Below are 20,294 nucleotides of genomic sequence, written 5' to 3'. Positions count from 1 at the left end.
ATGCCAAGAAAACCTATTATAGGGTTATATTATGAAGCCAGGAAACATTCCATAGGACATTTAATTGTAGACTTGATGAGGGAAGAGACAGCTGCGTGGGGTACACAGATTGCAGAATGAAGAGGTGCAGCAGCTGTGCCACTAACAAGTTATACAACATTACACACTTCACAGGGAAAGTAACTCAGACTTTCCAGCAACTAATTAACCAGTGGGTGTTAAATATTAAATATACAGAGGAGCAGCTCCTACAACAGGTTTATACGGCAGCCAGCGTGTAGGAACTTGTGCAGCCAGGAGGGAGCCTGACCTCCAGCACTCAGGAACCTCTCCCAGCATGGGGGCTTTCTGGGTCAAAGTCTCACCCATTGAGGGAGAAAATCCTGTTTATGCCACAGACTGAAGGATGGAGGGGGGGGGGGGGGGGGAGGGAGAGGGGGGACTACAAGAAGGGGCTGAGACATGAGCCATTTGCTGGTGTGCATCTTAATGGGCAGTCCTGCAGCACCTCAGGTTCCTCACTCTGCTGTACAGTCCCAGCCTCACAGCTTGGACCTCAGTCTCCTCACTCTGCTGTACAGTCCCAGCCTCACAGCTTGGACCTCGGTCTCCTCACTCTGCTGTACAGTCCCAGCCTCACAGCTTGGACCTCAGGTTCCTCACTCTGCTGTACAGACCCAGCCTCACAGCTTGGACCTCAGTCTCCTCACTCTGCTGTACAGTCCCAGCCTCACAGCTTGGACCTCGGTCTCCTCACTCTGCTGTACAGTCCCAGCCTCACAGCTTGGACCGCAGTCTCCTCACTCTGCTGTACAGTCCCAGCCTCACAGCTTGGACCTCAGTCTCCTCACTCCGCTGTACAGTCCCAGCCTCACAGGTCTCCAGGACACAAGGTAAGACTTCATCTGCTGAATGCCCTGTGATAGGGGATCTGGGGAGGGGGCATTTCATCTAAACTTTGCTCAGAGTTTAGTTACATCTTTAACCCTGAACTGCCCCTACTAGACTGCAGTGCCCCAGTATAACACTCCCAGGACAGTATCTGAGCAGGGTACATTGACTACAACCACCATCAAGGTCAGATCACTCCCCTGTAATAAGCTGATGTCGTGCAATAAATATAGATAAAGTGCAAAGTATATAAAGCTGTGGTAATAAGAATGAATAGTGATAATTGCATTACTGGTCAATTCCAGCAATTCGGAAGTGTGAGAAACTATGGAACTGTACTGGGTTATTGTAGATTCAATGTTTTGCATTTTGAGGACCATATGCGGAAGGTTTTGGTGGCTGCAGAGAATTCAAAGTAGACAAACTAATTCATAGTACATATCTTATCAATCGCAAAACCTGTAATAGATATATATATCCATCTATAATGTATATCTCTATAGGATATAAGAGGCATCGAAAAAGTCCGTAGCAAATAAAGTTATTCTCCGTGTGAGAAGTTGTGAAAACCAGAGTACATTTATTATACATCTATAACACTTCTTCCCCAGAGCTGAGGGACAGAATAATGAGATTAGTATATGACTAATACACGTGCGGTCTGTGCCGGGGAGATTCTCAGGGATCTGGCTGATGGGAAGTAACCATGCGACAGATATTACAGCGTATGTGGGTGATAGATCTGTACACACAGTGACAGACGCTGCGACTCCCCAGCGTTAATCTGTCTGCGTCTCCGGCCAGATCCCTTTACATCACGGGGAGATGGCAGCTGTAATATCTCTCCCCCCCCCAGTGTCTGACATGCTGCCTGTGGGGGGGCACATAGTACATATGGGGACATCTCACCCTATAGATCACCAGACCTCAGCACAGTCCTGGCTGCTGAATCCCCAACACATCAGTCTGCAGGCACTACAAGTCCCATCATGCCTGGCACGCAGATCAGTTAAAGTCATTTTAATTATTTTTTACTTCAACAAATCTGATGTAGCTCTAAAGATGCAGATTGTCCCTATTTTTCAGTAAGTGCACAGAACAATTACTGCTATTTATGTGCACTCTTACAAGCAAACATTTAAAGCCCGGGATTGCGACTCAAAAATCAGGAGAGACGACCAGTAACCAGGTTTATCCCGCAGACACTGGCTCCATTAACCCCCTCTGTGCTGCCCCATGTACATGAAGCAGTAATAGCCCCAGTTATATGTTGTGTACTCGTGCTGCTCTTCCAGTGACCTTGCACTATTGGGTAGCATGGTGGTTAGCATTGCTGACCAATACCCAGATCATGGGTTCCAACTTGACCGTGGCCCTATATGTGTGTAGTTTGTATGTTCTCCCCGTGTTTGTGCGAGTTTCCTTCCGCAGGCCATAAACACACTAGTAGGTTATTTGGTTTCTGCCAGTCCCGTGTGTGCAAGTTTTAGCCAAATTTAGGGATTTTTCCTATTTATCAAAATAAGCATCATTATAAACCCTTCATAACATGGGGTCTTCAGCCCCACAGATTATAAGAGACTGATATGAAGGATTCCGTATTCTCTGTACAGCGCTACATAACATGGTGGTGCTATATAGACGATAGTATGTGCACTCAGCCCAGATGTAGCTACATAGACACCTAGCAGTGACCGGTATCATTGTAGTCACCAAGCTCCGTCATTGGGCAGCGGCCAACTAGGGATCAGACTCCATCTAACTAAACACTAAATGGATCGGACTTCTGGGCTGCTCCCCTCCCCCAGGACATGTTTGAGGTGAGTACAACCCACATTGAGCATCAGGAAGAGTCATTAGAGTCTGGACCTGGCCTCATCTGCAGGGAGAGGAAGGTAACAGAGACAGAGGTCAGACCCCTCTCTGTAAGATACAGGAGGTCTCATTAGACAAGGAATGTTCTCCACAGGGGGAGACCAGGGGAACACAAGGTCACAGGTTATTCTGAGAGTCCTCAGCATATAGAAGTAATTTCCTGGAACACTTGTTTAAGCCGGTTACCCACAATGCATTAGTCACCCTTGGTGCACTACAACAACCATCATGCCAGGTTCAGTAAACAATTAGAACAGAACTTAATAACCAACTACCCAGTGTCAGATCATAGCAGACTAACCGGACACAAGATGGAGCCACAGTGTGTGTTAGGGAAGTTAGACTGTAAGCTCCAATGGGGCAGGGACTGATGTGAGCGAGTTCTCTGTACAGCGCTGCGGAATTAGTGGCGCTATATAAATAGATGAGGTGCTGAGGTGAAATTGGGTCCTTTCACCAAGTAAGGTCATGGAGGGGACCACAAAGTCTAGGAATAACAGAGGACTTGTAGCAGTGTCCTCCAGGTTTACCACCCACCTGCAGACCCCTCTGCATGACGTGGGCCCCACAGACACAGGTGTCATTGCAGCAGATGACAGACGTTTAAGGTCCATCATTTATAGAGGAAGTTACAAGGTCACTTTGTAGCCTCTCAGATAACACAATGTCTCTCTACAATATTGGGGGGGTCCCTTTGTCTAGAGCCCCGGAATGGTCCCTTATCTCACGTCTAACACGAACCCTTCTAACTCCATTCTGATCAGGACCCGCTGCACTCAGCCCTCACCTCTGAGTAGACACTAACCCGCCATAACAATACTTACCTCCATCCTCAAACAGAACAATCCCCAAAACAATAACCTTCTTGTTCCACATCAACTATTCTGCACGAAATTCCCCACATAGCAACCTGCAACAAACTCGAAGGAACTTTTCATCAACATTAAATTAATAACTGCATAATAACTGGCAGAGCACCAATGCCGGGGTCTATACAGACCAGCAGGGTGTGCATTAAAGTGTGAGCTTGTGGGGTTTATGACCCATCACATATTGTTGATGTAATCACAGTCATAAGAAATGAATTAACGCGGCTATTTAATAAAATTCATTAGCTGGGAGAGCAGCTCCGATAAGTCCTGTGCCGGTGAATATCACAATCACTACTTTCAGGTTCTGACCTGACTTGTGCAGTGACTGCTCTGTCATCAGGTAATACAATCTGTGATAGGAGGGAGGAGCGGAGCACTTTGGGGTCTGCATCGAGCTTTTCTGGCACTTAATGCAGAAACAGTACTTTCTGCATTTAAGTATGTTTGCTATGCATTAGCTGCCTCCGTTTAGGCAAATACCGTTCAGCATCGCAGTCCCCATAGATTACTATAGTGTCTGCGATGTTCTGCAATTCATCAAGTTTTGCATTGTGCAGACAGAACGCCGTCCACCTGTCATTCCCTATGGGATCTTGCTGAAGCCTCGCTGTCTGCGCAGAATCCGATAATGCGGTATCGCCGGCAGCGGTAAGCTGCCAGTAAATAGGAAAATTAGATCGCAGGAGAGGGGTCACCTCGCTGGGGCTCCCAGAGTCACCCAGCAAAGGGCATCTTAGCGGTGTATACATATGTATCATTGAGATGTATATTTACGGGCACCGCATCTTATTGATGCATAGACCCCATAGGCTGCTTGGGGAGCGATACGAAGAGATCATATCCCTATAGGAGGGAGCGACTACACCTTCAGACGGCGCTAGCAATTGGGAACAAACTCTGAAATGTTTTATTTAGTTTTCAGCACTTAGTAATAGGTCCAGACCAAAGTCCTCATTGAGAACAACAAGGACTGCGGGAGTTCACTTAATGCAGGAGACTTATCCTGCATTAGGCTAATGTTAAACAAGAGAACTGAATCTTACCTAAGACAGACGTTTCCACATGGTTTAAGGCTGGATAAATAGATCCGCTTAATCTGAGGGCCACAGGGAGAAGTGGGATCTTTGTAGTGATGTTATTGGCTGGTCCTGTTGATGGAGACATTGGACAACTTTACATGGGCTACTATCCCTACTTTTATCATCATCATCATCATTTATTTATATAGTGCCACTAATTCCACAGCGCTGTACAGAGAACTCACTTACATCAGTCACTTTTATACTTTTTACAGTGGGGAGGGGGTGCCTGAGGGTCAGCCTGGTCACGTTACATTGACACTAGGGGTTCATGTCACACTGCCCACAGGCAGCCAGCTTTGCGGACGCCAAGACTGGGCTGATCTCTCTAGAGACCGTCTCTAGGGTCTGGTGCCATCTTGGAGCCAGCTTCAGCTCCGGGAGATTGGTGGGCACAGCCAGCGCTCACAGACCTGCACTGCCTGGCACTCCCATTCCTCTATCAGGATTTGTACAGTACATTGAGCGATGAGGTTTAACCTGTTTGTGGGGTGGATCCCTCTAATACGAGGACACTTCCGCGAGTTCAGACAGGCGTATACGGAGAAGTGCCAGAGGTAAATGGATGGTGTAATTGTTCACCAGTAATCAGCAGAGAAGAGATTGTCAGGTAATGGGCACACACTGAGCTGCCTGGAGAGAGTTCTCACAGTGCCAGTCACCCATGTAAGACAAAGGATTAGAAGCATTGGCGAGGCCACTGTTCTGTATTGTACCAGCCGCTGCTAGTGCTCTGAACCCGGAGAGGAATATACCTCAGGCAGGCCGGTATCTCCCTCCAGAAAAGGGGTAACTGGGACACACGAGGCTTCCGAGACAGACGCCAAGATGGGTGCATTATGTGGGTATAAAACCAATATATCTACGTAAACGAGTCATGATATGACGGAACGTTTCTGCCAGAGGGCAATTTTTATTTTGTTTATATATTATCTGTACAGCGCTATGGAATTGGTGGCGATCTATAAGTACCCACTGGCAGTTGGACGTGGTATGAGCCATTTATGTGCAAGGTATATAATGGTGTTTGAGGGTAACAGAGGATACACTGGAGTTTTATCACCAGCCTTAGGGGTCAATTTATTATAGGGTAAAAAAGGGGGATATACTTTTTCCTCCCTATTTTTCCTGGTGGGCGAGCCGCTGGCCAGACGTGCCCGAGTTGTATGCTTGGCAACCTACACATAACAGGGAAGACTCTATACATCCCCCGGGGCAGCTGCCAGTGACCAGTTAATCTACAGGAATTATCTCATCAGGTGGCAGTAAATCCTGAGATCTGCTGACAGAGGCTCCTGTCCTGGTCACTCCATCCTGGCCCGGGCAGCGATGGCGCTCAGCACGGAGATGCACATGTTGGTCACAGCTGTCGTCTGCTCCATCCTGGCTCTCATCGTTCTCCTGTGTCTGTGCTACTTCACATGCAGACTGGCAGGGTAAGTACCAACCAGGGGCAACTCTGGATTCATCAGTTTCAAGTCTCTGGTCAGCCAGACAGGAGGATGCTAACGAGCAACCTGTGGCTCTGACTGGTGTGGAACTACAGGTCCCAGCATGCACAGACAGCTTCTGTTCTACACTTAACACATTTCTGGGTCCTTGTTTCTGGATAAAGATACTTTGGTAATTAGTTTCCAGTCAGTGATGGAATCATCTTTTCAAACTACTAGAATAACCATCAGTCTGTCTCCCCCTATTGTGTAGGTTAAACAATGTATTTCTGTGATCTCTGGAGTTTGGATGTACATTCAGTTAGGTGGCCGCACAGGACGGAATACCAGGAGGACATAGGGTACAGGGAGCCATGGGTCATAGGTCACACGTCCGTGGGCATCTGGATTTGTGGAGGCAGAAGAGAACCGTGACAAACCTAGAATGTACTCTGTATTGGGAGAAATCCACAAGAGTCGACGTTTCCCCTTTAAACCGGTCAGTTATATAATCTTACAATATAGGATCACGGTACAAACTAATCAAAATTAGTCGTCATCTTAACCAGACGCAACATCCACAGCATCTGATATAAACATGAGCCAGGGACTATTCATCCTTCTAACCATGATCTCCACCTACCGTAATCACAGTACCCCAACCAAAATTAGGGGTGTTAGGTCCAGTATCTGATAGAAGTGTTCCTGGGGGTTGGAACCCCGATATTTTGCTATTCATAGTGATGGGGTTGGTTTACCATTATGAATTAGAACTGTTCATTTTGTGTTCTGAACCAAGCGATCATAATGTAACCCGTCAATTCACCACTACCAGTACCCCAGGAATATTAGGCAGTGCCACTTTAACCATCAATGTATGTATTACTTCTGGTTACAACGACACACAGGTTTTTATAATAATGCCTTTATTACACTCTCGATGGCTATACATGGGACTTTGTACCCATCCAATTATTTAAAGCCACTTCCCCCCCCCCAACATTTGTTTCAGCTCATCTGATAAAAATGTTCATTACTAAATGCACATTTCTAAATATACTACAAATAAACAGCCTGCAGAATTCAGTATAGACATTAACTAAGGAACTGGGTTTCATCAGGGAGACATTGAACCCTGCAATTTGTTCAAACTATCAGGTTTATTTAAGAACATTATGTAAATAGTACAAGCTGGAACCAGTTGAAAACCAAAATTAGACATTTGCTTTCATTAACGTGACTTACGCGACCATAGCACAGAACAGAGCCAATTCCTGGCGAGTCAACGACAGCGAGTACATTGGTGAGCCAAGGAGATAGCCAAACAGGCTCTGCTTGTTCCACTGCAAATGGGGCCAATTATTACAGAACGCTGAATAGATATTTTTTAGGATTACCTTCTGCTTTTAATTCCCAGGGTGGCGCACACGGTGTTGGACCTGTTCTGAGCACAGATACGTGATTGGAGTTTCTGTCCCCTGAGCAAGGAGGATGTTCCTGAAATTGTGGTTCTTGGTGCTGGTCAAACTCTCTGTGTCCATCAGTTTCCCTGGTAAGTTGGGGTGGAGGAGACGTGTGTTGTGGGAGGTTGGGGAGAGATTTCAAGTAACTAATATTAGTTACAGTACATCAGTGATATGATCACACTCCACAGAGAACTTCACAATGCAGACTAGAGCTTCACACTGTCCGAGTCATATTGCATAATCTGCTGAACCAGTTCTATATAATTCTTGGCTTGACAGGAGCTTAGTAAGAGCCTAAATGACAGACTTTCCTGCAGATGAGTAATTTCATAGTAATGTGTGAGATCACTGCAATACTTGATATCAGGTGACCAACCGCTCCAACTTATAACAGGTCATTGTCCACCAGCTATGGGCCAAGCATCCTGTTCACCAGTCTCATTCACTGGACACTTATATTAGGTCTCACTAATACCAGCTCTGCTCAATCTCTAAATCCTCCGCAGAGAAAGAAAAGAACCCAGAATACTGGCGGAAACAGGCCCAGGACACCCTAAGAAACGCGTTGGCTCTCCAGAAGCTCAACACAAATCCTGCCAAAAATGTCATCATGTTTCTGGGAGATGGTGAGACCTGGGTCCAGGGGAATAAACTAGGGGTGCTTGAAAGTAACAGCTTCATTAACGTGTGTCACTCTGGTGTACTGTAGGTATGGGGGTGTCAACAGTGACGGCAACTCGGATCTTAAAGGGACAACTGGCTAGACAGCCTGGAGAGGAGTCCGTGCTGGAGATGGACAAGTTTCCACACGTTGCTCTTGCAAAGGTGAGAACAGAAGAGGATCTCGGTTTATTTGTAGAAGTAGAGATTGTAGAAGCTGAAGTGATCACCAGACGTGTCATATCCATGTCCTTTTCTGTGCGTTTATGGAGATAGGTTTGCTATGATTAAAATCTACAGCAACGCCTACCCTGCTCTAAGTAACCAACACCTCTACCAACTCCATGTTGTGTTACTTTATCTGCTGGTGTAAACACTGAGACAAGCAGGTACAGACAGCTTGGCGTATGGCCTCATCCCTTGGAGCGCTAGGCTGCCAGTGGGGGAGGGGGGCTGGTGTGAGCGACACCTGTCCACCAATGCCTAGCCAACAGGCCATACCACCCAACTTCCCAATCCGTGGGACAAAGGTGTCCGTGGCTAGGACAGTCAGGTGGTCTGCTGGATGCAGGCCGACCCTCTGTATTCTTCCGTTAATCTGTTTAAATGTCTAAGGCACGTAAGCGGGTGGGACAGTAGAATCCAGTGTGCTAGCGTTATATACCCATTGGTGTTACTTGTGTGGGGTTTTTTTCTGAAAACTTGTTCCAACACCCTATTAAAAAGACACATTAAATGATTACTAAAGAAGCCGCCACTAGTGGCTGTGTGGGCGTATCGGCCATAATCTGGGCTCAATTAGGAAATTCCCGTTACAGACACCATCTTCACTTCACTCAGATTACTACAATTCTAGAAATAAGCTTTAACTCACACTGGAAATACTCTCCCAGAAAAGTAGGGATCATTATGAACGTCACAGACTAGTCACATGATCTGTAAGACTGCAACGGAACATCTACAAGGGGCAGGAAGTGCTACATCCATCTCAGGGTCAGTTCTGATATTGCTCCAACACTGATCACATAGATCTGAGAATATAATAAACGCTCCCTATTTTATACTGTTATCCAGTAAATACAAGAGGATATTCTGCTCCTCTCCCTCACACTGACTGCACCAGCACCGAGGAGCCTTGTTCCAGTATAAACTCCCTCAGTTTTATTAACGTGAATCTTCCTTTTCCACGGGTTTCCCACCGCACCGCTGTCCTGATAGGCCCCCGCCGCTCACAAAGTCACCTCATAGGATTCTGGGAACTGATTCCTAACTAGCAAAGTAAAAAATAGGGAACAGTTTAATTTGATGCTTCCTGAACTCTGATGTAACAGACCTGCCATGTGGTTAATATATAACAAGACAATTCACCAGTAAATATAATATGCGATATTGTACAGAGCCCAGGACGTAGTGTGAGAGGGGAGAAGTCTATAGCGTGATTCCATCATCCGCTCTCAGCCAGACCACCCTTCTACAAACTGCTCTGACCGGCTCTGGTTTCACATGTGCCGAATGTACAGCCAAGGGCAACACTACAGAGATCCTGAGGAAGGGACGAGGGTGTTTCCTGTACAGGGAGGATGCTACCAGATGTTGGGTCACTCGGGAGGGGTCTGCAGGAGGTTTCTGGGTGTATATATAGCTCAAGCTCTTTTTATCTGGGATTCAGTCACAAAACCATTAGGTGGGGGGGCTGGGGTCAGCGATGAGGACCCTGTAATTACTGGATACAAATTACTGCTGAGGAAACATTTGCACACGGAAAAGGGGCCACACTTTAGATACAATAAGGCCGTAAGCTAAGCCTGAAACGGGCTGGGGGCACCTGCCCATTGGGCTGGTCTCATATTGGGCTACCTGCATTTTTTTTCCTTTTAAAATGTTCCCAATACAGAGTATTGTACCCCCCCACAGCCCTGTCCTATAATATATATATATATATATATATATATATATATATATATATATATATATATATATATATATATATATATATATATATATATATATATATATATATATATATATATATATATATATATATATTTTTTTTTGCATAGCAGACTTGTGTCTGGGTGATCAGGTACTTGTGACACCAGCCGTGATGTATCGGCTGCTGGTGCAACGAGCCGCAGCAGAATCCAACCACTTCATCACAATTCTTATTAACCCCTTCAGCGTATAGTTCTTAACTCATTAGCGTCGCTGCCATATTATATGGAGCCACGGCCGTCTATTCTCATTACTTAATGGATATTTCCATTCGGACAGAGCAGGAAAGAAATTTCTCTTTTCAATAACAAACAGAATTACATTATATTTAAAGTGTGACTTACATGTATTAATGACTGTCCAGACGGCACTACACTATATTATGTATTAATAGGAAATGACTTGAGCTTGACACCATGTCCAGTCCGAGCGTGAATGTGCTCAGCCCAAGTGCCCAGGAAGCTAGAAGAACATTTACACATATAGAAGACAATAACTTTCTAGGTTTTATAATATGGAGCAGTGTCCTGTAGTCAGTGTAGATTAAGGACAGAACGGTCAGGACATGTGAGCGCCACCATGTAATAACTGGTCACTGAGCTGCTACCTCCATATACGTTACACAGTGCTATTCACAGATAACCCCACTTCTCTCCCACAGACGTACAACACTGACGCACAGGTACCAGACAGCGCCGGTACCGCCACGGCCTACCTATGTGGGGTGAAGGCCAACGAGGGGACGGTTGGCGTCACTGCAGCTGCCGTGCGGGGACAGTGTAATACCACCCAGGGAAATGAAGTACAATCCATCCTGAGATGGGCTAAAGACGCAGGTAAGAGAGTGAAGCCAGGGGCAAACGCAGGATTTGTAGAGGGGGGTTTCCACACCTCGCCACCAGTGACAGTGACCAGCATGCATGGGGGCGTGGGTATAATATTAGATAGTACTTGGCTGCTCTCCAACTCTTCCTATCCCCATAATATACATGGGCAATGCTGCATGCACTACTGTTAGGTGCACGCAGCTCTCCCTTTTCAAGCAGAGCCGTGTGAAGCGGGGGCAGGGTCCAGCCACCTCAATTATACAGTGCCCCAGGCTTGGAGGCGGGTTTCCTAGTGTCTGGAAACCCCCCCTCGGTTTGCCTATGATACCCTAGATGAGAACCCTCCTGTCACCTTTACGTAGAGATTTTGGAAGGAGCAGCCCTTGTATACAAGACATTAATTTCATGCACATATCACACCAGATACTGAACGACCTTGACCGTCCCAGGTTTGATGATTGGTAGAGAATCCTTTACTTGGTTCGGAAGGTCTTTAAATATCACGAGACACATTGTTACTGTAAACTGAATCTAAAGCATGAGAAGGACGAGGAGCGATTGTCCCCTCGGTGCAATAATCTACCAGATTAACTATAATAACTTCCAATCCCTACTAACATTTGCTGGTGACCTCTTTAGGGTGAGCCGTCGCCTTTTGTTCCTCTTTGAAGTTCACTCACCCACTCTACATAAACTCTTCCCACCAACGTGTCCTCTGATGGGCACTTGCCAGATTTCTGATCGGTGAGAATCTTCTGTACATTGGGCGGTTACAGAACTCAGACTATACATTGCACATAAACATCATGTTATCATTCACCAGGAAAGTCGGTCGGTGTGGTGACTACAACCAGGGTTAATCACGCCACGCCAAGTGCGGCCTATGCTCACTCCGTCAACAGGGACTGGTACTCAGATAACGAGATGCCTAAGGAAGCTGTGGACCAAGGCTGTAAAGACATAGCCTGGCAGCTCATGAACAATGTCCCAGATATAGAGGTAAGTGGTCACTAAACAAGTTCTGGCACAAAATCAGATAAAGGGACTAAAAATAAAACCAATTTGGAGTAATAAGTTCTCATACAGAAACACAAAACTGCAACGTATCCAGACTCTTCTGCTGGTATTCAGCAATTACTTACATTTTGTTGAGTGTCAGAGTGGAACCAGGGCTTGAATAGAACAAGTTTCACTAGAAGAGAAAAGTACTAATTAGATTTGTGGGAGGATGGTCACACCGGAGGTATAATACTCTGCACCTTAATATGGTCACACCGGAGGTATAATACTCTGCACCTTAATATGGTCACACAGGAGGTATAATACTCTGCACCTTAATATGGTCACACCGGAGGTATAATACTCTGCACCTTAATATGGTCACACCGGAGGTATAATACGCTGCACCTTAATATGGTCACACCGGAGGTATAATACTCTGCACCTTAATATGGTCACACCGGAGGTATAATACTCTGCACCTTAATATGGTCACACAGGAGGTATAATACGCTGCACCTTAATATGGTCACACCGGAGGTATAATACTCTGCACCTTAATATGGTCACACCGGAGGTATAATACTCTGCACCTTAATATGGTCACACCGGAGGTATAATACTCTGCACCTTAATATGGTCACACAGGAGGTATAATACGCTGCACCTTAATATGGTCACACCAGAGGTATAATACTCTGCACCTTAATATGGTCACACCGGAGGTATAATACTCTGCACCTTAATATGGTCACACCGGAGGTATAATACTCTGCACCTTAATATGGTCACACCGGAGGTATAATACTCTGCACCTTAATATGGTCACACCGGAGGTATAATACTCTGCACCTTAATATGGTCACACCGGAGGTATAATACTCTGCACCTTAATATGGTCACACAGGAGGTATAATACGCTGCACCTTAATATGGTCACACCGGAGGTATAATACTCTGCACCTTAATATGGTCACACCAGAGGTATAATACTCTGCACCTTAATATGGTCACACCGGCGCTATAATACTCTGCACCTTAATATGGTCACACCAGAGGTATAATACTCTGCACCTTAATATGGTCACACCGGAGGTATAATACGCTGCACCTTAATATGGTCACACCAGAGGTATAATACTCTGCACCTTAATATGGTCACACCGGAGGTATAATACTCTGCACCTTAATATGGTCACACCGGAGGTATAATACTCTGCACCTTAATATGGTCACACCGGAGGTATAATACGCTGCACCTTAATATGGTCACACCGGAGGTATAATACTCTGCACCTTAATATGGTCACACCAGAGGTATAATACTCTGCACCTTAATATGGTCACACCAGAGGTATAATACTCTGCACCTTAATATGGTCACACCGGAGGTATAATACTCTGCACCTTAATATGGTCACACCGGAGGTATAATACTCTGCACCTTAATATGGTCACACCGGAGGTATAATACTCTGCACTTTAATATGGTCACAGCAGAGGTATAATACGCTGCACCTTAATATGGTCACACAGGCGCTATAATACGCTGCAGTTTAATATGGTCACACCGGAGGTATAATACGCTGCACTTTAATATGGTCACACCGGAGGTATAATACTCTGCACCTTAATATGGTCACACAGGAGGTATAATACTCTGCACCTTAATATGGTCACACCAGAGGTATAATACTCTGCACCTTAATATGGTCACACCAGAGGTATAATACTCTGCACCTTAATATGGTCACACAGGCGCTATAATACGCTGCAGTTTAATATGGTCACACAGGAGGTATAATACTCTGCACCTTAATATGGTCTCACAGGAGGTATAATACTCTGCACCTTAATATGGTCACACAGGCGCTATAATACGCTGCAGTTTAATATGGTCACACCGGAGGTATAATACTCTGCAGTTAAATATGGTCACACCAGAAATCTTTTGTTATTCCAGGTCATCATGGGTGGAGGAAGGAAATATATGTTCCCTAAAAACACCCCAGACGTGGAGTATCCAAAGGATGAGAAGGCAAACGGCACACGTCTGGATGGTTTAAATCTGACCCAGGTGTGGCTGGATAAGAAGTCTGATAAGCAGGTGAGATTGGGTTCCTCACTAGTCCTGGTGTCCATCACCTCATTCTGGGAATGAATAACAGGGAAATAGGCCAATGACAGGATAGGAGGAAGCTGGTGGACAGGTTTGGGTTTAAATGGAAACATTTTGTTAAGACTTTTCTTTTTAAACAAAGTCACAAACCCCAGTCTCCACCATGAACATGTAGCCTTAGATCTTAAGAGTGGGCTCCAAAAGTACAAAGCTTATAACAAAATACAGCAAGTCCTTACCGGTCTTGCAGAAAGCGGAGAGCATTTCTCGGTTGGAGCTGATCTCCATCTTGCAGGAAGTCAGATCTTTAATCCTACAGACAATATAAAAACACTTGTATTATATGTAGAACATATCGCCGTTGTGTGGGCAAATAGACATTATACACGTTATTTCGGTGGTCTAGTAGATCTGCCAGATACAGGAGGGCGGAGGGTTTCCATACTAAGCAGAGTGCAAGAAGTTATAGGATGTTAATTCAATTATCTTCATAAATATATGCAAATTGGACAAAAATAGTGAGTGGATATTACAAGATACACCACCCCCCAGCTTATGATTGGCTATGGTTACATGGTACTGAATATTTTCCGCATCAACATGTTAGGATCAGTAATTGCCGACAAATAGTTCAATTGCTTTTTGCAAATCCGCACAGTAGTTCTTTAGTGGGAAGACAGACCAAAGGTCAGTCCTGGCCAATCTGTGGCTCTCCAGATGTTGTGAAACTACAAGCCCCAGCATGCCTTGCCAGGAGAGCCACAGATTGGGCCAGCCTGCTGTAGAGAGTGATATGTGAACAGAGTTACTAATCTTTCACAGTCAATTTGTTGTTAGAAGCCACAAAATTCTGCTGCAACGGCCATTCAGTTACAAATCACACATTTAAGAACCAGTACAGACAAGGATGAAGAATGTGAGACAGAGGCTAGAGTGGATGAGCAATGCCGAGACAATGAACTAGGGCATGCAGAGTGGGCATGGGACTGGTAGGACATGCAGAATAGTGTCTGTTGGAGTAGGATAGGCTGTAGTAAGAGGTGGGTGCTGTGAGCTGGAAAGGTACGAAGATTGGGGACAGTCTGCTCAGGCAGGGTAGCGAGTTCCATATGTAGAGCAGCACACAGGAGAGAGAGGAATGTGAAGTGATGGCCAGAGAAGAGCAGGTCTAGCGGTGCATCACGTGACTAGATCAGATGTATGAAGGGGAGCTTCAGATTGGTCACTTTGGTGTCGGCATTATCTGGACTACAGGGGAGAAGGTCAAGTTGGTGTCGGCATTATCTGGACTACAGGGGAGAAGGTCAAGAAGGGAGTAATGAGAGAAAGTGGGTCAGGTGGTTGTACGTAAAACACTCAAGTAGTTCGGAAGTAAAGGGGTCGAGAGATGGTTTCTTGAGAATAGGAGAGATGAGAACATGATTGAAGATGGAAGGAAAAGTGTCAGTGGAAAGGAACAGATTGAAGAGGTATACTAGATGCAGGCATCCCTAAGGGGGGAGACGAAGAGCGAAGTGCAGAGACCTCGTCTTTAGTAATGTGATCGAAGGAATGGTGGGCGAGTAGGAGAGTGGTTGCAGTGACCTGGGGAGATTTGATGGAAGGTGTTGCTTTGGCCTTCTGAGTAGGTGGCAAATACCTTAGCAGTAGGGGAAAGAAGGGGAGGGGAGAGCAGCGGGGTTGGTTGACCATCAGTTATTAGACATTCACAGAAGGTTTTATTTTGGGATTGTGCTGCTGAGGACAGCTAGAAGCCATACTTCTGAACCACAGCAGTGCAGGCACATTTGCAAGTTAAACATTAACTCAATATTGTATGTTTTTCTGGCTACCCACAGGGCGCTTATTATGTCTGGAACCGTGAGCAGTTATTGGCATTGAGACCTCAGGATGTCAAACATCTCCTGGGTAAGTTACATGAACACACACAAGTAACCGGCCATCTGTGCCAATAGCGATATACACAACTTATTTCACCTTAAACCAGATCAAGGACAGAAACACTCTCTCTGGTCACACACACTCCTTGGACCAGCACCAGCATTTTTTCTCATTACAAACAGATCCAGCATGGAGGTAAGAAGAGTATTAATGGGGAATCTGTATTCTAGGTCTGTTCGAGCCGGCTGATATGGCGTACGAGCTGGATAGAAACAAGTCCACAGACCCCTCCCTGACGGAGATGACAAAGGTGGCCATCAGCATTCTGAAGAAAAACCCCAAAGGATTCTTCCTTCTTGTGGAGGGTCAGTGCTTTGTCCTCTGTACACCCTCCTAGGACACTGGTGGGACCATTAGCAATAGGATGCACTGCCGTATTCTGTTCTGTATCACTATACATTCATCTAGGACACAGCGTCCCATTGTCCTGACTTATCCCCCCCATCAGATGCAGTGTTTTGTACACCACCATACAAAGCATGATCAGGGTTTATCTCAAGAGTCCACATGAGAACCAGTTGAGACCTTAAAGTTAGGTTACAGTAGTAAGGAAGATGCATGTTTCCACACAACTCTGGTATGAAGTCGATATTCATTATGGTCAACAGAAGTTTCAGACGCTGTAGGCCATATTAAACAGGGGATGCTAATGGAAAATAGTCTTCATTTGGCAGGTGGACGGATAGACCACGGGCATCACGAAGGGAAGGCCAAGCAAGCATTGCATGAGGCAGTGCAGATGGACATTGCGATTGGCCTGGCAGGAAACATGACCTCAGCAGAAGAAACGTTAACAGTCGTTACCGCCGACCACTCCCACGTCTTCACGTTTGGTGGCTACACGCTGCGGGGAACATCAATTTTTGGTAAGCTATAGAAAATTATAATATACTGGTTCTTATGAAGGTTTCTGGGGGTTTTGGAGACTGGGCAACAATACATTCGGACAACTGTTCATTATGCTTAAATAATGTTTTTGGAGAAATATAACATTTTACAATGGACGGTCATTTTAGATAAACTGTAGATTCCTAATTGAAAACCACTGATGATCCATGAAGGAGCACCATTAAATACCTATGCTGGACGTTTTTCTGGGATAGACCCATTGACCAAGACCTCCTCGCGTTTTGTGATTTACAGGTTTAGCCCCAGCACTGAGCGACATTGACAACAAACCATATACATCTATCCTTTATGGAAACGGACCTGGTTACAAACAAGTGGGCGGAAGCCGGGAAAATGTCTCCAGCGTGGATCTCGGTGAGTATAATTGCACAACTTGTCAAGAAGCAGAGTCTCTGCAGAGTTTTTGGTTGTCAGGCAACAGCTAAGCAATCAAACCAAAAGCAATTACAATAGATCCTGAACTAGAGACTTTACAGATCCATATTTACAATCTTTCTGTATTTTTTCCACCCGGCATGGACATAGAAAGATATCCATCTGAAGCTCAGGTACAAGCTGTGTCCGCAACACCACACGGACATCAGTAAATATGGTCTTAGATTCGATATTGAATTGAGGTACAACCAGATTACTACCTGTGTGTTTTTCTTACAGCTCAGGCCACCTACCAGGCACAGTCGGCCGTTCCCCTACAGCAAGAAACCCACGGTGGAGAGGATGTTGCCGTTTTTGCCAAGGGACCAATGGCCCATCTCCTGCATGGAGTCCATGAACAGAATTACATACCTCACGTCATGGCGTACGCCGCCTGCATTGGACAAAATCAGGATCACTGCAAGTCGGGCAGCTCGGGGCTCAGCTCAAAGGAGTCTCTGACCCTGCTCTCCACGTTCTTATCTGTCCTAGCCTCACGCCTCTTGTTATAGAAACAATGGAGACATACGGCCTACCTCTTCATACACCGGCTCCATGCTCCAGCTGGCACAGGTTCCGTCACCCATCAATCTCCTGCTAACCCTTCACCACCCAGGAAGGTCTCTCCGTTACAGACATAGGACACAGGCAGGTGTCGAAACTGTTCAACCATTTCTGAATTTTATTTTTCTAGAAACTCATTTGCTTGTTAAAGAACCATGATGGGTGTTATTGTTACAGAACAAAGCTATCGGCAACCAGAGTCACTGGTCTGGTACAGAAACCCGTAATGAAAGACTGGTTCCCCCAAGAGCGTTTTATGGGGCTTCTAATCATGTAATTATACCCAATCCAGCACTGAAAATCTGTAGATAAAGCTGAAGTCATTTTATGCCCAACTTTGTAAAATGATCTGAAACCAGGTGATAAGTTCAGTATGGGCTGCATCATGTTTATCCCTCCAGCTTGTGAATCCACTGATCAAGCCATTATCAGCTTGTAGCGCCGAGTCCATGAGACAAGAGAAAAAAAAAAGGAAAATGAAGGTGCGAGTCCTCCGTCATAAGAGGGTGGGAGGGGAATAGACATGTCAGCTACATGGGCAAAACAGAAAACTTAAAAAATTGGGTCCATTCCTAGCACCGTCCATTAGATGAATGCAGACAGCATAACGATGATGTGTTACAGTGTAGCAAGCACAACCTACAGACATAGAACTAAAAACCACTGCGCAAGCCAGCAAGCTGACTCCTGGAGGCCTATACCGGAGATTAGCTGGGCACAGTGCTATGTTAACCTTTATATTGTCGCAGGCCAGTCTACTCGGCGATATTTGATTTATCGCTGCCAATAAAGTCCATAATAGTCATTGCAATATAAAAATATATCTATCTATCTACCTGCCTTACTAAATTCAGGGAACAATTAATGTTCTATGCAATGTAGTTCTACTACAGGAAGAAATGTTTCGCAGTATGCCACCTTTGCCCATTCTGTAATGGCGACATTGAGCGGAATCGGATCCAGGCTGGCGGTTTAGAAGAGCCAGGTTCCCAGGTCTTGATGTTCAATGGAATCATCTCATTTTCTCCCTTATAGATCTACACATAGAAAATGTTTGAGTCTTTAGAACCATCCTCCCAGTGGCTTTAAGTTGTTCTTGCAGATCTATAAACATCCAACGTCACTTCTTAGCCACAAACGCAATAAGTTACAGGAACCCATTTCCAGAAAGCGTCTGAATTTTTGGAAAGAAAGTCATTGGTAACATTCTAATCAGGTGACCCAATGACGCCTCCCAGCAACAGGTCCAGTTTACCATTATCAATAAGCCACAAGTCCAGATTACGGGAGCGTAGACCATCAGTAGATGGGTGGGTTTATGATCAGCCAGCGATGGTAGAACATTAAAGATTAATCAGCTCAGGGAGGGAAACTACTCAGGCCCGCCCACATATTGGAAGAAGATTCCTTCCATCTCAATTCCATGTTGGAAGACATAAAAATCTTGGTTCAGAGACCAGCACAATTATCCTGAAATAGGTTATGTAAATATTCAGCCTTCTGGTCAAACCAATCAAAAGCAGAATACTTAGTTAGCCTTAAATAAACAGTGCACATTTTATGAAATGCCTATGTAATAAACCAACATACCCACCACAAGGTAATATAGAGTCCTGACCATTCCCTGGTAACAGACATTGTAGTTGTTGTACAACACCTAATGTACGAGGGACAACAACTACAGACTCTTCCAACCATCCAATTCATCACAATGAATCACTCCGTATGTATAAAGATTATAAAGACTTTTTTGTACCAACTGTCAGTTTTGGGTGTAATTACCCATTTAATAAATTCATATGTGAGATTGTTTGTACAAGAGTCCGAGTCTATTTATTAATACATTGTATCATATTTCTATACCACACTAGAAACATAGGATGGTCCATAGCCCCAGGCTGTACATTGTGGTCATACACCCGATATTACAAGTTATCTTTCTGTACGGACGTCTTATGGTCCAACCAGAACATGCGGAGGATGATTCAGACAAGGGGTATTGAAGGACCAGAGGAATCATGTTACGCAAAGAACACAAATGTTGTGAAACGCTGCTGAGTTGTGGCAGACGAGGGATGATCCCACTGCCTAACCGGTGTTATTTTATAATATACCTCCTTAGAGCACAACACTGATCAGGTTATGAGGCTGGACATGACTTTCTAGCTCATTAAATCTTTGTCTTATCAGCATCTGCCGCTGTAAGGGTTAATCCCCTGCCAGATTGTATTGTAGTCAGTAGGGAGGGGCTGTGTG

The 20,294-nt window shown here is 45.2% G+C and overlaps 1 protein-coding gene and 1 long non-coding RNA gene across 3 annotated transcripts in view; one reads left to right on the top strand and one right to left on the bottom strand.

Annotated features, from left to right (window-relative positions):
- The first annotated feature begins 452 nt into the window (after positions 1–452).
- ALPL (alkaline phosphatase, biomineralization associated) lies at positions 453–19,850 on the top strand. 2 transcript variants are annotated; one of them, XM_075190247.1, is made up of 13 exons: positions 453–893; positions 5,977–6,153; positions 7,565–7,699; positions 8,120–8,239; positions 8,323–8,438; positions 10,927–11,101; positions 11,916–12,091; positions 14,055–14,198; positions 16,049–16,118; positions 16,322–16,456; positions 16,826–17,017; positions 17,295–17,414; positions 17,715–19,850. In XM_075190247.1, exons 3-13 carry the CDS (start codon positions 7,639–7,641, stop codon positions 17,984–17,986), a joined length of 1,581 nt encoding a protein of 526 aa, XP_075046348.1. In that variant the 5' UTR covers positions 453–893; positions 5,977–6,153; positions 7,565–7,638; the 3' UTR covers positions 17,987–19,850. The 2 variants fall into 2 exon arrangements, with proteins under 2 accessions (XP_075046348.1, XP_075046347.1); XM_075190246.1 differs by lacking the exon at positions 5,977–6,153.
- LOC142107090 (uncharacterized) overlaps positions 12,233–20,294 on the bottom strand; it is a 28,984-nt gene continuing 20,922 nt past the window's right edge. Inside the window, exons 2-3 of the long non-coding RNA XR_012679867.1 lie at positions 14,450–14,523; positions 12,233–12,284 (exon numbers count right to left, since the gene is read on the bottom strand). This is a non-coding gene — a long non-coding RNA (uncharacterized LOC142107090). The remainder of the gene's footprint in view (positions 12,285–14,449; positions 14,524–20,294) is intronic.

This window comes from Mixophyes fleayi, chromosome 11, assembly GCF_038048845.1.
Source record: "Mixophyes fleayi isolate aMixFle1 chromosome 11, aMixFle1.hap1, whole genome shotgun sequence".
In the NCBI taxonomy this organism is placed as follows: domain Eukaryota; kingdom Metazoa; phylum Chordata; class Amphibia; order Anura; family Limnodynastidae; genus Mixophyes; species Mixophyes fleayi.
Note: the sequence above shows the minus strand (reverse complement) of the source record. Positions and strands in the feature narration are given on the sequence as shown.